At 38.9% G+C, this 15,461-nt stretch overlaps 1 protein-coding gene across 3 annotated transcripts in view; it reads right to left on the bottom strand.

The window, feature by feature from the left end:
- Ednrb (endothelin receptor type B) overlaps nt 1-15,461 on the bottom strand; it is a 46,511-nt gene that overhangs the window by 19,686 nt on the left and 11,364 nt on the right. For all 3 annotated transcript variants that reach the window (XM_071611406.1, XM_027941581.2, XM_071611405.1), the window contains exons 3-5: nt 2,285-2,397; nt 1,951-2,155; nt 260-409 (exon numbers count right to left, since the gene is read on the bottom strand). In XM_071611406.1, coding sequence (XP_071467507.1) covers nt 260-409; nt 1,951-2,155; nt 2,285-2,397 — 468 coding nt within the window. The remainder of the gene's footprint in view (nt 1-259; nt 410-1,950; nt 2,156-2,284; nt 2,398-15,461) is intronic.

Here is a 15,461-nt window from a genome sequence, read left to right as displayed (position 1 = left end):
TGAATAGTTAATATCAATTAGAACTAAAATGATGATGAAAGATTCATCTGTCAAAAGTAATGGTTTCTCTTCTTTTAGATCATATAGACTACTTCTAAATAGATAAAATATAAATATTCCTTATAATAAAAAATAACCTGGAGGAAGAAAATGGTAATGCGCTCTGGCATGTAATTTTAGTTTATTCTCATCAAAATCAGTTTTCATCTCTCTAGTGGTAATGACAGCCACAAGCCATCCAACCTTGGCACCTTCTTACCTGCTTTAGGTGGTCATTCAATGCGATTTGCATGCCGCTCTTCTTTCTCAACATTTCACAGGTCATCAAGGTGTAAAAAAGTGCAGTGATGGCCAATGGCAAGCAGAAGTAGAAACTGAATAGCCACCAATCTTTAGCTGTCTTGTAAAACTATGGGGAAGTGGGAATTTTCTATGGTTAATATTCCTCTTTTTTTTAAAAAAAAATTATATACCAAAAGTTAAACCTAAAAAGAAATTCATCAAGGGGCGATTATCTCCTAAAGTAGATCCATTTTATAAATGCTATATAGAATCTTTAAGTCCACAAATATTTAAGTAATATATTAAGTGAAGCTTTTCTGAACAATATTTCAGTTCTTTGGAAATAGTACAGTGTGATTATGCATAAAATTTAAATAGCTGGACCAAATTTGAAATAAATGGTGATTCAGTGTTTCATCTTTACATAGATTATAGTTAAGAGTATTATTTGTGTGAAATATTATATCTGAATGTGTAACAATATCCTAGTATTTAGGGGAAGTTTTAACTTTTTATTGTGTTTAATGGGAGAAACTGACATGAAAAGGTCTATGTTAACCATTTGGGTAATAAAATGTATAAATCAAAGCTCTCAAAAACTCAAAGTGCTCATGAAATGTTTTTTTCTCTTGTTCTTTTTCTGCTCTGTTATCTTTTTTTAAAAAAATACTATTATTCCACATATATTTGTGTTGGAGAATATCTTATATAACTGATACAGCACTTTTCCCTCTTTTTACTAATAAATAAGTAATAATCTTATTCTCAATTTCACATTAATGTCCTTTTAAAATTATTTTATTTACTATGATATACACAGATAAATTTTATATAGTATTATTGTATATAAAATAGAAAATAATTTTTGGCTATAGTTAGATCAGCCCCTTTGCATATTCTCTTAATCCATTCTGTTGAACAGGGTCTTTATATTTAGGATCGGTCTTTTAGAGACTGGTGTCATCAATCTTTTCCTATTTCCCAATCAACCCAAAATTAAACTAGGTGTGGTGGTACATCCCTATAATCCCAGTACTCAGGAGACTGAGACAGAAGGATCACAATCTCCAGGCCAAGCCTGGGCAACTTACTGAGACCTTGTCTTAAAATAAAAAGTAGAAATGGCAAAAGGGCTCTGAATCTTTAGCTCCATCGAAGAAAGCTTAAGCCCTGGGTTCAATCCCCAGGACTGAAAACTACAACTACAAAGCATTCTTCAAAAATGGCCAACATGAAAAATTCTTTGCAAAGGTAGCTTCCCTTTAGCATCAGAGACAGAGAGCAGGTTTGCTGTTTCTAACACACCCATATTAGGCATCTTCTTTTGAACATTTGCAGAATCATCCATTCCTCCAATGCTTATGCAGATATGTAAAGTGGTCAGTCCTTGTATGGTTTTAAGTGGAAACACCATAAACTCATATCATTTCTCATGTGAACTTGGTTTATTTGTATCTCTGAGATTTAGGGTGTTCTGGGAAAAGCTCTGATCTCAATTCTTGCACTTGGGTCATTAGTCAATGTTAACCCACAGTACTGGGATCTATACTCTTAATTGATGCCAAGGACAGTCATAAATCAATAGCTGCTCAAGGAAGGGGAACTGGGAAAAAATATCCATACATTTTATAAGGCCGGAGCAGAAAGTGGGGGTGGAGTAAAATTTACCTGCATGAAGGTTGTTTTCTGAATGGGATGAAGCAAGCAGATTCGCAGACGACTCCCTTTGTAGTCCATTGTAATCAGATCAAAACCTATGGCTTCGGGGATAGCCAGAACCACAGAGATCACCCAAATTAAAACAATTTCTACTGCTGTCCATTTTGGAACTCCTATTCCTTTAATTCGGCTCCAAGAAGCAACAGCTCGATATCTGAAGATGAAAATGGAATTGTTTTTCAAGCTGGTTGGTTTTATTGAATTACATAGTTTATTGTCTAAGTAACTTAGCCAACAGTATTATGGTGTTTAGGATAAACTTGACTTAAAAATAAATTCCTACCTGTCAATACTTAGAGCACAGAGACTCAGCACAGTGATTCCCACGGAGGCTTTCTGTATGAAAGGCACCAGCTTACACATCTCAGCTCCAAATGGCCAGTCCTCTGCCAGCAGCTGCATTGGGGAAACATGGAGCTCTGTTAGGGAGGCTTTCACAAGACGCTCTCTGAACTACATTACTTAGTGCAGAGTAATTAACATGCAAGAGGAAGATAAGACATCTCAGCGCTCATTCTTTTTCTCACGGACTATGCCTTTGAAAAGCACTCGTGTTTGATATATGGAAGGGGAGAATGTGTGGGGAATAATAAAATGCAGCCAGCTTATGAGAATTCATCATGCATACACAATAGCTTGGTCTGAATCCCCTCTGCAAGGCCAACTGGGGGCCCTTACTTAAGTTTCCCTTAGAAAATTGAAACAGCATATTGTCATAGAGTCTCAAAGCTCAGGTTATGGCCAATTAAAATACAGGTTAATTAAGAATAATGATAAATTTTCTAAAGCTGAGGAGGCTAGACTACCCCCATGGAAACGTACTCTGGAGAATAGTGTGTTCATTCATGCACTTGTTCATTACCAGTGACTACTCACCGAGTATTCACACTGTTCCTTGACACATTGGGCACAATCCTACCTACTTCAGGGTGTTTGCTCTAAATCTTTCCTTATCCTGGAAGGCTTTTTCCCCATAGACCCACTTGGCTAAATCACATGCCACCCTTGCCCTGCTTTTAGGACCTGCTCTTTTCAATGTGACTGACCCTCACTACACTATTATAGTAACCAGCTGGCCCTCCCTTACCTTCTCCACTTTTTTTTTTCATCCATAGCACTTCCCAACTCTTACTACATTTAACATTTGCCTATATGTTTCTTTAGTTTTTTTCTGTCTGATTCCCTGGAGTCTAAGACAGAATATCAGTTCCATAATTGCTTAGAATAGTGCCCGACACACAGCAGCCGTTCAGTAAATATCCTTGCCTCTAAAATATGTAGGCACAGCAATACAATGAATGAAAAGACACAGTTTTTGCTTGTGTGTGTTTCTCTTTATTCTAACTGTAGACTATGTAACCTTCTATTATTAAATGTGGTTATTTTCTTTCTTAGGATATGGGTGTGTCCCCCGCTAACAATTGAATCACTTTAGGTAAACATCTGGACGGAATATTCACGAGGTTTTGAAAATAAAGGAAAATATCTCAAATCTATGAGGTTGTTTTTTTTTTTTTAAATAAGGTTTTCCAAAATAACCTTCCAAAAGTGAAAACTGTTTTGAAACACAATTGGTTGTTTCTGTCTTTTCAACAGTTACGAAAACTCAACTGAGTTTGTCAAGCGAGGTTGATTGTTCTTTAACTAGAATGGCCAAAGGCTAATATGCATGTCTAATTATGAATATGGCTTAGAGATGGAATACAGGACAGGTTTCATTTCTAAATGAGACAGGAAAGATTACACAAATACATGGGACAGATGTTGGAGGACTTACCACATATGTGCTTACTGTAGGCCCTGACAACCTGCAGGGCCAGGCAGATTAACACAAGGCAATAAAGAGAGCCAGGTGTAAGCATGCCATCAGTGTCAGGAAGGCAACAGGGAGTGGTGGAGTCTGGGGTAATCCAGGTCAGAAAGGAGCAACTCTAATAGACAAGCTCTAATAGGTCCCTCTTTTCTAAGGACCCCCCAATACAAAAATCTATTGATTTTTCAAAAGAAGCCAGAAGTTGTTGTAATTTTTATATGAAATTTCACAATTAATAAAAGCTGTCAACTAATTCCTAATTTAAACTAATCTGAAACACTGTTACACACTGTTGTATTAACAAAATAGAACCGTGAGCCAGACTATTTTCCATCTTATGACTTTTAGATTAAACAGTTGACTCATAACTCTGCTTAATTCACTCAACTAATATTTATTGAGTATTCACTATGAGCCAAAGAGCATTTGGAATAGAGGATACATATCAGTGATTAAGGCAAACCCCCTGCTTAGTCTGGGGAGGGTGGCAGACAAAAAAACAAATACTTGATACAGTGTCACACAGAAGCTGTCATATTAAGAGAGTGGTGGTGGGATTTGAGGTGCTTCCTTGATAGGCTTCCTAGTAAGGTCTCTTGGAGGAGATACCATCTGAGTAGGGACTTGACCAAAATAAGAGAGTAAGACATGCAAAGGGCATGCTAGACAGCAGATAGAACATGTGCAAAGGCCCTGGGGGTAAAACAAGACTGGTGGACTGAAGTGGAAGCAAGAAGGTTCTCAAGGCTGAAACAGAGTGACCCAGGCCAAGTATATAAGAAATGAAGTTGGAGAGAGAGAAGGAGTTGTATTTTTTTTTTAAACTGAGGATTGAGAACAGGAGTGCTTTACCACTAAGCTACAACCCCAGTCCTTTTCCATTTTGAGACAGGGTCTCTCTAAATTGCTGAAGCTGGCCTCAATCTTTACAATCCTCCTGCCTTAGCCTCCTGAGTTGCTGGAGGTCTATACCACTACATCCAGCCCTGAATGCTTTTTTGAGGAAATTCATGATAATGTTTGGAGTAGGGAAATAGCATTACATTATTTCCCCTTTTTAAATGGTCACTGTGACTGCTTAGTATAGAAAAAAATGTAGAGTCAAAAAAGAAGCATTGGTGGCAGGCCGGACCATGTGGTGCCTTTATAACTGAGCCCCCCAAGTGAAATTAATAGAAGGTTTTCTTTCTTAAGAGGCTTGGTCCATTCTCCCTCCCTAGTTAATGAATCCCCAAATCATATTCATGTGCCCAATGTACAGCAAACACCAAACATCAAACACTGGGCAGAGCACATTCTTCCTTTCCTAAGCTGATCAGACCTTGAACACATACTCTCTGTTCCCATTCTTATCAATTATCAATTATCATTAACAAGCTTGGTATCTTTACTGCAGAAGAATGAGCTAACAGGGTCACAGAGTGATTTTATAAACTTGATTTGCCAAACTATAGATTGCTCATCGGTTCACCAGATGTCCACTAGAGTCAAGAAAACTACACACCCTGGTTTTATTGAAACTTGTGAAACTACCAGTTTCTGCCTTTTGTGCTCTTTTCCCTTGTATAACCCACAATTATACTTGCTGGGGGAAGGTGGATCTGACTTTCCCTCAACCTTTTTGATTGATACCTTCTCAATTAAACTTTCTCTATTCCAAACTCTGGTGTTTGATGTTTGGTGCTTGCTATACATTGTGCACATGAATATGATTTGAGGGTTAACTGGCAAGTTTTGTTGAGCCAGCCAGGAGTGTTGTACCCATGGTGAACTGACCCTAATACCATGGACATCTGGAGAGCCCCTCAAGTGCTAAGGTACTGTTTGTCCAGGGGATTTCTCCAGACTGTCTTCTGTAACGACCAGTCACTTTTGGTGCACAACCACTTGAAGCAGAGAAACTCATGAGTTTCATAACTTTTGTCCCTTTTTCTTTTCTTTAAGAAAAAAATTTTTTTGTGGTGCTGGGGATGGAATATGAGGCCTTATGCATGCTACACCTCCCAGCCCTTGGTTTCAATTTGAAACTGTTGAGTGAGTTGCCTTGGGACATGTGGCTACAAAATTCTTTCTTTCCATTTTTATTCAATTTCTTGGATTTCATGTATAAGGATCCCCTGGGAAAATTTAATAGAGGAACCCTTGCTTAATAGGCTTTAGGCTTAGGAGAAAAATGGCCCATAAATAGGACCCTAAGCTATTATACCTTCTGACAATTAGAAGTATTTTGTAAGAGAGAAGGCAAATGGGAAGGCTTCCTGTTACTTTATCAAAGTGGACCTGCTTGGTGCAGATGTAAAATCATCATTCAGCAGGCAAAAAAACTTAAGCTTGTCGTCGCTGATACAGAATGGGAGAAAGATAGAGAAAAATCTTTAAATGTTTTAAGTCCACAAATGGCTCTGCTATCACAAGCTCCTCAACTGGTGGTTGCAGACACTCCATCCCCTAATGGGAGCATATAGTAACAGAGAAATTATTCAGAAGGGAGGAAAAGTCTATAATGGTTTTCTCTCCTATACCCATGAGGGCACTTAATTTGGCCTAACCCACACCTAACCCTGGAGATGTAACTCAGTGGTAGAGCACTTGCATTTGTGAGGTCCTGAGTTCCATCCCTAGCAACACACACACACACACACACACACACACACACACACAAATTAAGAAGCCCACGCTCTCCCTCCCTTAGATTTAATATGATTTCTCCTTATATCACTAGAGGAGCCTTAACTACAAATGACAGGGAGGATCAAATTAATCTTATGATAAAAGAAGGAAACTTATTCTGTAATTAACACATGCCTATCTCCTGATTTAAAAAACCATATGATTGTAACTGGCTATCAGGGGAAGCCTTTTTCGTAGCCTTTGGAATGCCACTTTGGCAACATGAACTTAAAGCACAGCTTTCTATCTATGCCGGAATGCCTAGCAAAACTGAATGTACAGGTAACTTTTCTCAAAAGATGGGCTAGAAATAGCTATTTCACCTGAACATGCCTGATATTGATAACTGGCTGGATAACCAACTATTGCTACAGAATAACTTGAGGACTCCTTGGAGGTACCAGAAGATATCGTGAACTGGGTATGAAAGAGGAAGTATGGGTGGACAGGAAGTCAGAATGTTCCTGGATCACACACATGTCTGGGAGCTCCTAAAGAAAGACCATGAAATATCTAATTTCAAATAATATCCCTTACAAAAGAGGAAAATGTAATATGATTATTTCTGATGGCCTTTTTAAGTTAAGGTCTAATATGACCATGCCATTCCCTATATAATATCCCTAGCCTTCCAGTGAAATGGCCGAATTCTGAAGAATGCCTGTAGAGGCCCGCAGGGCCTAAAATAACATGGTGCAGAATCTATACTCAGTTCTTCCCAACCCTTGCACTCTCTTGGTTCACTGTACTAGGCTGAAAGGATGACTTTTTCTACATCCCACTAGAAGAAAACTCTTAAAGAGTTATTGGTCTTTGAATGGCAGATCCCAAACCACAAGCCAAACAAAAAATTTGTTACGTTGTGCTTCCACAAGGGTTTAAGAACTCTCCCACAATCTTTAGGGAAATACTAGCCAGAGACCTAAGGAACCTTCAGTTAAAAGAAGTGATCCTCCCATAATATGTAGCTAACATTTGGTTGTAAGTAAGAACAAGGCAGCTTTAATTGAAAATATTGTTCAGATCTTAAATTTCCTGGCTGAGAGGGAATATACAATTTCCAAGAAAAAGACCAAGGAGACTGTTAAAACTTAGAATTTGAGCTCCTAAAGAAATTAGCTCCACAATTGAAGAGATCATTGCCCAGGTAGCCAGCCCTACTACCTATTGACAATTGTGGTTTTTCTGGGGATGGTCAGATTTTGTCCTATCTGGATTCCTAACTCAATGTTCATTGTCAAATTTCTTTCTGAGCTTTAAAGGGAGGACACCATGAACCCTTACAATGGACTGAGGGATGACAATCTGCTTTCTACCAGATAAAGTATAAACTGTTTGTTGGTTTAGCTCTGGGTTTCTCCAATTTAAGAAAGACTTTGAACCTTTTTGTACATGAAAAGCAGGGACCGAGACTTGGGGGAATAAATCACAATCTTGGTCCTTTTCACCACTCTTAGCTGACTTGTCAGAGCAATTGGATCAAACTGCAAAAGGATGGCCTCCTTGCCTCTCGGCAGTAGCAGCAACTTGTGATGTTCTCCAGGAAGCTGAAATGTTCACTCTGGGGCATGCAGCACCATGAACCCCACCCATCTACCCACCCACAGCCCACATGGTGTCCTTCCACTGTTAGAATAAAAAGAGATCATTGACTGACTTGAGGTTGATTGGGAGGATACCAAGCCATCCTGTTAGACAGAACCCTAATAAAAAATTAAAAGTGATTTCCACCCTAAATCCTGCCACTTTATTGCCCATCGGCTTTGATGATTATGTTCAGTAACTGAATAAATGTTTTCCATTGGACTAGACCTGACCAACAAACCACTGGGAACATCAGACATAGGCTTTTCACTGACAGTACATTTCATGGATCAAGAATAGTGCCAGATTAGTGAGGGGAAAGGGAAAAATAATACAAGGGGGACAAATGAATGACAGTAGAGGGGGCAGAGAGAGAAGAGGGGAGGGGAGGGGAGGGGAGGGGGGATAGTAGAGGATAGGAAAGGCAGCAGAACACAACAGACACTAGTATGGCAATATGTAAATCAATGGATGTGTAACTGATGTGATTCTGCAATCTGTATATGGGGTAAAAATGGGAGTTCATAACCCGCTTGAATCAAAGTGTGAAATATGATATATCAAGAACTATGTAATGTTTTGAACAACCAACAATAAAAAATTTAAAAAAAATGATAGAAAATAAGCTTTATAACATGTTTTCCATGGTTAGGGGAGGGACTACTCCAGTCATTTCTGTAACAAAAGACATATCAACATGAGGGGTAATGTTTGCCAGGCATTCGTTAAGCCTCAGCTACCTGGACACAGCATGCTGGGATTCTTCATTACTGGCTTCCCCTGCCTGGCCCTCACCTACATGCCAGATTCAGTGTACTGGGATGGAGAGCAGCTGTGGATGCAGGCCAGCTGCTATAGCAAAAGGAAGGGGGCTGCGTACCTTGTGTTCCTCTTTTTTGAAATGCTATTTCGATCTTTGGGAACCGGTGGTAGGGTGTTTTTTCTTGCTTAACCAAGCACTGTCTATGATTTAAATGCTTTGCTGGCCCCCTCCCCACCACCACAACCTCTGCCTTAAATGTAGGAGATCACACTCTGCTCTGACTAAAGTGTGCTTTTCCCCTTTGCTGGCACATAATGTCACTACTTCCTGTATTTACCCAGTTTGTTCACGTGCAGATACTTTTGTGCATGTCATTGTCAATATTGTCCATTTTTAGAAGCAAGTCTGTGTAATACTAAATTAAGTTGTGCACTTAAAAAAAAAAAAAGAATAGTGCCAGATTAATTGTGTCACTGTCACCTTTCAAGAGACCACTGAAGCAAAGGCCCTACCCTCTGGCACCTTAGCACAGGAAGGTTGAATTCATTGCCCTCAGAAGAGCTCTACACTTGTATATAAATAAGGTGGTCAATATTTATACTAACTCCAGTTGTGTATTCTCCGTGGTTCATATTCAAGGGGTTATCTGGAAGGAAGAAGACCTACTCACCTTAAGTAATAAGGATATCAAACACACTTCAGAAATTTTGGCTCTATTATAAGATATTAATGAACCAAAGAAAATAGTCATCATAATTCGTTGCCTGAGACACCAATGGCTGAAGAAAACCCACTAGCTGACTAACTTGCTAAAAAGGCTGCACGAATCTTGAGTTTTGAGGATCTTTTGACTCTACCTGTGTCACAAACTGATTTCAATCAATACCAGCTCCATTATGCCCTTTGAGACTTAAAAAGACATAAGAGTGGGTGTCTGAGATGTCTTTCTCTTGTGCCAGAGGCTATACTAAAAGACCTCTTAAGATAATTCCACTGGAGTACCCATTCCAGTGGAACAACACCCTTCAGTGGGTCCAGAGATACCAGATAGGCCCCAACATACAGAGTCCTGTCCAACAAGATTTCTCAACAATGTTCAGTCTATGCCAAAAGTACCTCAAAGACTCAGCCTAAAACTTGTGAAAGGGAATTCAACACTAAGGGTGAAGCCTTGGTGAACACTAGCAAACAGAGTACTGTGATGCAAGGGCTTCTGGAAATTTTAAATATCAGTTCATTTTCTCCCATACATACAAGGCTTCTGAAATAACTAAAGCCTTATCAAAAGAAATAATTTCTAGATATGTACCATTTATGTCTATACAAAGTGGTAATGGGGCTTCCCTTGTGGCTAAAATAAGTCAAGTATTCAGTCTTGGGCCTCGACTTGGAAAATCCACACTTCATGGACATCACAATATACCAGAAAGATGGAGAAGATGAATCTCACTTTAAAAAGAGCCACTGTAAAAATGTGCCAAGAGACCAACTTGACTAAGGTGTGGCCTATTGCTTTGCTTTGAGTAAAGGTGGCATCTAGAAGCAGACTTTGGTTCATCCCATATGAATTAATATGTGGGAGACTAGTCTAGGTACCCCACCAGAGGGAGACTTGACTCTAGAAGGGGAATCACAATCATTGGTTATTTAGAAACCTTAAATGAGGTCTTGACTTCTATTCATGAGTTTGTTTCCAACAGGTTGTTGTTCCCCACAATTGTACCTCTCTACCAGTTGAAGGCTAGAGACTGAGTCTTTCTTAAATCCTGGAAAGAAGAATGATCTGAGGACCAACTTTCTGTCAAGTGCTACAGACCCTATGATGTTCTGATGGCTACCTGGGATATATCACACCCAACTCAAGCTAGCCGTACCCTAGTCTGACTCCAAAGAACCCAAAGACCAGGGGACAAAGAACTTGATCACAGACTTAAACCTTCTCTTTAAAATAACTGCTTTTAAAAATAACTGGCCAAGACAAAATGTGATTTCACATGTATTATTACTGACATTATTTTCCTTAGCTACATTTTTATCATTTCCTTGGGAACTAACCAATATGATTTCTATTTATATTATTGTTTTCCTCACCCTTGTTCATATAGAAAAATAACTCTTTATGATCAGGATCTCTCAAACCCTGTAAGGCAGGACATTTAACTGATTGTTGGGTATATTACTCAAATCCCTCTTGGTTTATGACCATAACAACAACCCCTTGGCTTTACTAAACTTTCCATGGTTACTAACTTTACTGTGAGATATCAAAAAAGACCCTCCAAAGTGATATATAGAGCCTAGGTGACAACCCAAGATCACATGTACCACCTCCCCTGGTATTTTCTGAATCTCTCCATGCTAAAACTTGAGTTTTTGTCATATACCCTGAGGTTATGAGCTATCCTGAGCCTTTCAGTAATACCAAAATTAACAGACCACTTAGACATCCTCTTAACCAGTAACAGTTTAGCTAAATTCTGTGTAAGAGAAAACCCTGATTACTAGGCTCCTGTCTCCTGTAACCATCTTGATCAAGTCTGCCAACAAAATAACCACACTCTTCCTCTTTGACCTATGGAGGGCTCAATATTCAGGATGCTCTGAGTCCATACTCCTCCTACAATATATCTTTAAGAGTCTGTTCAAAAACTCCAGACTCTTATCTTGGTTTTCAATAAATAAAACACCAATCAGAAGTTCAAACCCCAGTGGTTACAGATGCATGGCTTGATCTAATCTAGGAAGCCTTGCCCTGAGACTCAGAGCTCAATTTTTAAAAATTATTGTGGATTTTACACTCTCTGACAGGATACCTATTTGTCTGTGGGGACTCTTTGAAGAAGTAAATACATGATTGGAATTGGAGGGAGGGTTGTCTACTGGGATATCTGGTCACATGTCTTTTTATCCATTGGTTCCAAGAAATTAAGTATTTGACTAACTCTATAAAATTATTCTCAAGATCTAAGAGAGAGTTTTATTACTATTTACTGGATAATAGGAAGATGGATTTTGGTACACATTTGGCAGAACCTTCTTACCCTGATGGGAGTTAGAAGCTCATGAATACATAATTAGAAAGCTGTCTATCACCCTGAAGATTATAGCTAATGAAACTGCTTAGGTCATTTCCCTTCAGCAAAAAGGAATAGAATTCTTAGATAGAGTAGTGCTTGATGACCACATTGCTCTAGAATATACCCTAACCAAGTAAGGTGGGGTGTGTGCTATGGAGAATACTTCCTACTGTGTTGCATTAATGCCTTTGGTGAAGTTGGAACTCATGTTGAGAAGTTCATAAACAGGCATCCTGGCTTCAAAAAATATCCCCAGAAGCACCAGAAATTAAAAGGCAGGTACTCAGGATTGTTTCCCTGGACCCCCTAGGGCTATGAATCTGTATTTTCTGGGATGCTTAAATTCTCAGTGTCCATTTTACTGATCTTATTTATGATTTATGCTATGATTAAATGTGCTTCAAAATGTCACAATAAAATATTTGTAAAAAGAGCACAGTCTTTGGTTTTTACACAGTCTTGAATTTACCCTTGGAACTTGTAAATATTTTGAATTTTAGGTGCAACAATTTAATTCCTCCATCCCCTATCCTCCACTCCTTCTCAGCAGTAAGTACCAGATGGGTTATCATCTGTAGTCCTTCAAGATTGAGGAATAATAAAATGGACAGTAGGGATTTGTAACAGAGTTTCTATAACGGAATTAATAAAGAACTTTCTCTTGTAAAAGGCTTGGATCATTTTTCCTCCCTAAAGTTAAAACAACAACAAAAACAACAACAACAAAAAAGGTCACATTCTTTCTTTCCACTAGTTAAGCTGACCAGACTTTCACGCATACTTCCTGTTCCCATTCCTAAAAGTATCAATTATCATTGATAACCTTGTTATCTTTGTTGTAGGAAAATGAGCTAACAGCAACACATGGTGATTTACAAGCTTGATTTGCAGAACCATAGCTTGCTCGGTGGTCCACCAGATGTCCACTATTATCAATAAGTCTGGGAACCTTGATTTTATTGAAACTTGTGAAACTACCAATTTCACCCCTGCATTCCCTGTTCTGCAAACTTTTCCCTTATATAACCCATACTAATGCTTGCTGGAAGAAGGATTTGAGGCCTTGTCCCCTGCCATCTTGGGCGATACCTTCTCAATTAAACTTCTCTATTCTGAGCATCAGTGTTCCGTGTTTGGTTTTTTTGTGTGTGTGTGTATCAGGCATAAAAAAATATGACTAAGGTTCAACAGTGTGCTGGCCTGGGGGGAACAGGTGATGAACCATGTATATTTTGAAGGTAGAGCTAGCTAGCAGAACTTGCTGATGGGTTCAGCATTGAGATGCCAATCATGAGTACACTCACAGAGCTATATCATGTAAATAGCAAAGCCATTTATGGAAATGGAGTAAACTCTGGGACCTACAAATCTGAATAAGTCTGGAACTTGCTTTAAAAGAACAGCCAGTTGCCCTTGGAACATAAAAATAAAAAGATTCCAACTGGTTGCAGGGATACTGGGAGACCTGGTTTGGTATAAATTATTCAAACAATATTCTGTCCAGTTATTCTTATTGTCTTTAGATGAATCAAAAAAAAAAAAAAACTATACTTACATGCCACCAATGTTGGTCTAGGCACCATACTAAGCACTTTATATATACTGTATTATCAAATTCTTAAGGCAATCCTGTGAAGCAGTGCTACTGTAATCCCCATCTTATAGAAAGGAAAGCTGAGGCACTTAGAAATTTATTCGTTTGCTGTGTTGGTTTTAAATATGTCCACTTTATATATTTATATATTTCTTCCTTCCAATGACAAAGCCTAATTTCTCTTTCTTGAATATGGATTGGACTTTGCTTTTAACAAATAAGATGTGGCAGAAGTGATGATGTGCAATGTCTGCGAGTAATTCGTGAAAAGCATCATGGCATCCTCCTTGCTCTCTCTGGGATCACTCAGTGTGGGCGAGGCCAGCTGCTATGTCATGAGGATACTCAAGCACGACTTGGGAGAGGCCAACATTTAAAGAGCTAAGGCCTCCTGAAAATGAACAAGAATTTGCCCTTTGTGTGAATGAGAGGATCCTCCAGTCTCAGTCAAGCCTTCAGATAACTCTAGCCTCAGCCAGTAACTTGAGTGCACCCTCAGAAAGACCCAAAGTCAGGACATCCAACTAGGCCACTCCTGAATTCCTGACCTACAGGCACAGTGGGAGATAGTGAATGTTTTTACTGTTTTAAGCCACAAAACTGTGGGGTGATTGTTCCTCACTGGATAACAATATATCTATCTTGGGTCACTCACATAAGTATTAGATCCACATATGTACCCAGCTGGTTCGACTCCAGAATCTATGCTTAAAATCACTATGACACCTGCAAGATAGTGTTTTTAAGAACTGATCTTACAAAAATAATACTTGGAATTAAATAAAATATTTTAAAACCCTTAGCTATGTGTTAAAAACAGTGGTACAATGTCTAAACTCAGAGTAATTTTTTTTCCTAATAACCTAGTATGATGGTCAACTTTATGTGTTTATTTGACCAGCCTCTGGGGGCCCAGATTATATATTTTTGGGTATGTCTGTGAGATTAGCATTTGATCTGGGGACTCAGTAATGGGCCTCCCCAGTGTGGGTGGGCATCATCCAATCTGTTGAAGAATAGAGCAAGGATGGGGGCAGGAGGAATTGACACATTTGGCTTTCCACCTCATCTCATCTTCTCTGTTCCTCAGAACTGGGATTTATAGCATCAACTCCCCTGGTTCTCAGATGTTTGGAGGTGGACTAAATTATACTGGCTTTTCCTGGATTTCCAGGTTGTAGATGCAGATAGTGGGACTCCTTGAACTCCATAATCTCCTGAATCAAATCCTCATTATCCACTCTTGCATTTATCTATTTATTGTACTGGTTCTATTATTTCTCTGGAGAAATATCTAGCTACTTTACTTATATAATATCCAAACATTTGGTTATTTTAAAAAATTATATTCCTTCTCAAATTATTTCCAAATATGTTAATGTTGATATCATGTAGGTACAGCCATCAGAAGAATCAAAACGCATGAGTGTCCAGGCCTTTGTAGGGGAAGCAGGCCAGCCAATGAAAATGAGTTCTGCACTGAATCCCAGCTCTGTTTTGAGGTTGCTATTGTTTTTGGCTCAGCCTAGAAATTGGATTACAGCTCTTCATACCACTGGGAGGCCTGCAGCCCAACCTCTGACCCAAGCTATCACAGAAGATAGGGAAACATAAACTGAAAATTGTAACAATGCTCTTCAAATTCAACACAGAGATAGTAAGAAACCTACTCATAACTGAGAGATTACAATTTTCCACTCTTAAATATTGAAAGGAAAAGGTCTATCCAGAAGGCACCCTTATCCTTCATGAATTTTCAGTATTTCATGCTTTTGATTCAAAGCTGGATGCTACTGGTTCTGAGAAACCAGGAAGACAGGGTAAGAGTTTGCACTGCTGCTTCCATTATTTTGTAGTGAGAAGGACATTTTGTAGTGGCAAGATGTTAAGTGCTCTTCCTACTAAAAGCTCAGCCTTTGCCTCTCTCTAATCAGAAGGCTCTGTGGAGACACAGCACAG

This window comes from Marmota flaviventris, chromosome 4 (genome assembly GCF_047511675.1).
Source record: "Marmota flaviventris isolate mMarFla1 chromosome 4, mMarFla1.hap1, whole genome shotgun sequence".
NCBI lineage: Eukaryota > Metazoa > Chordata > Mammalia > Rodentia > Sciuridae > Marmota > Marmota flaviventris.
This window is presented reverse-complemented; position numbering and strand designations above follow the sequence as displayed.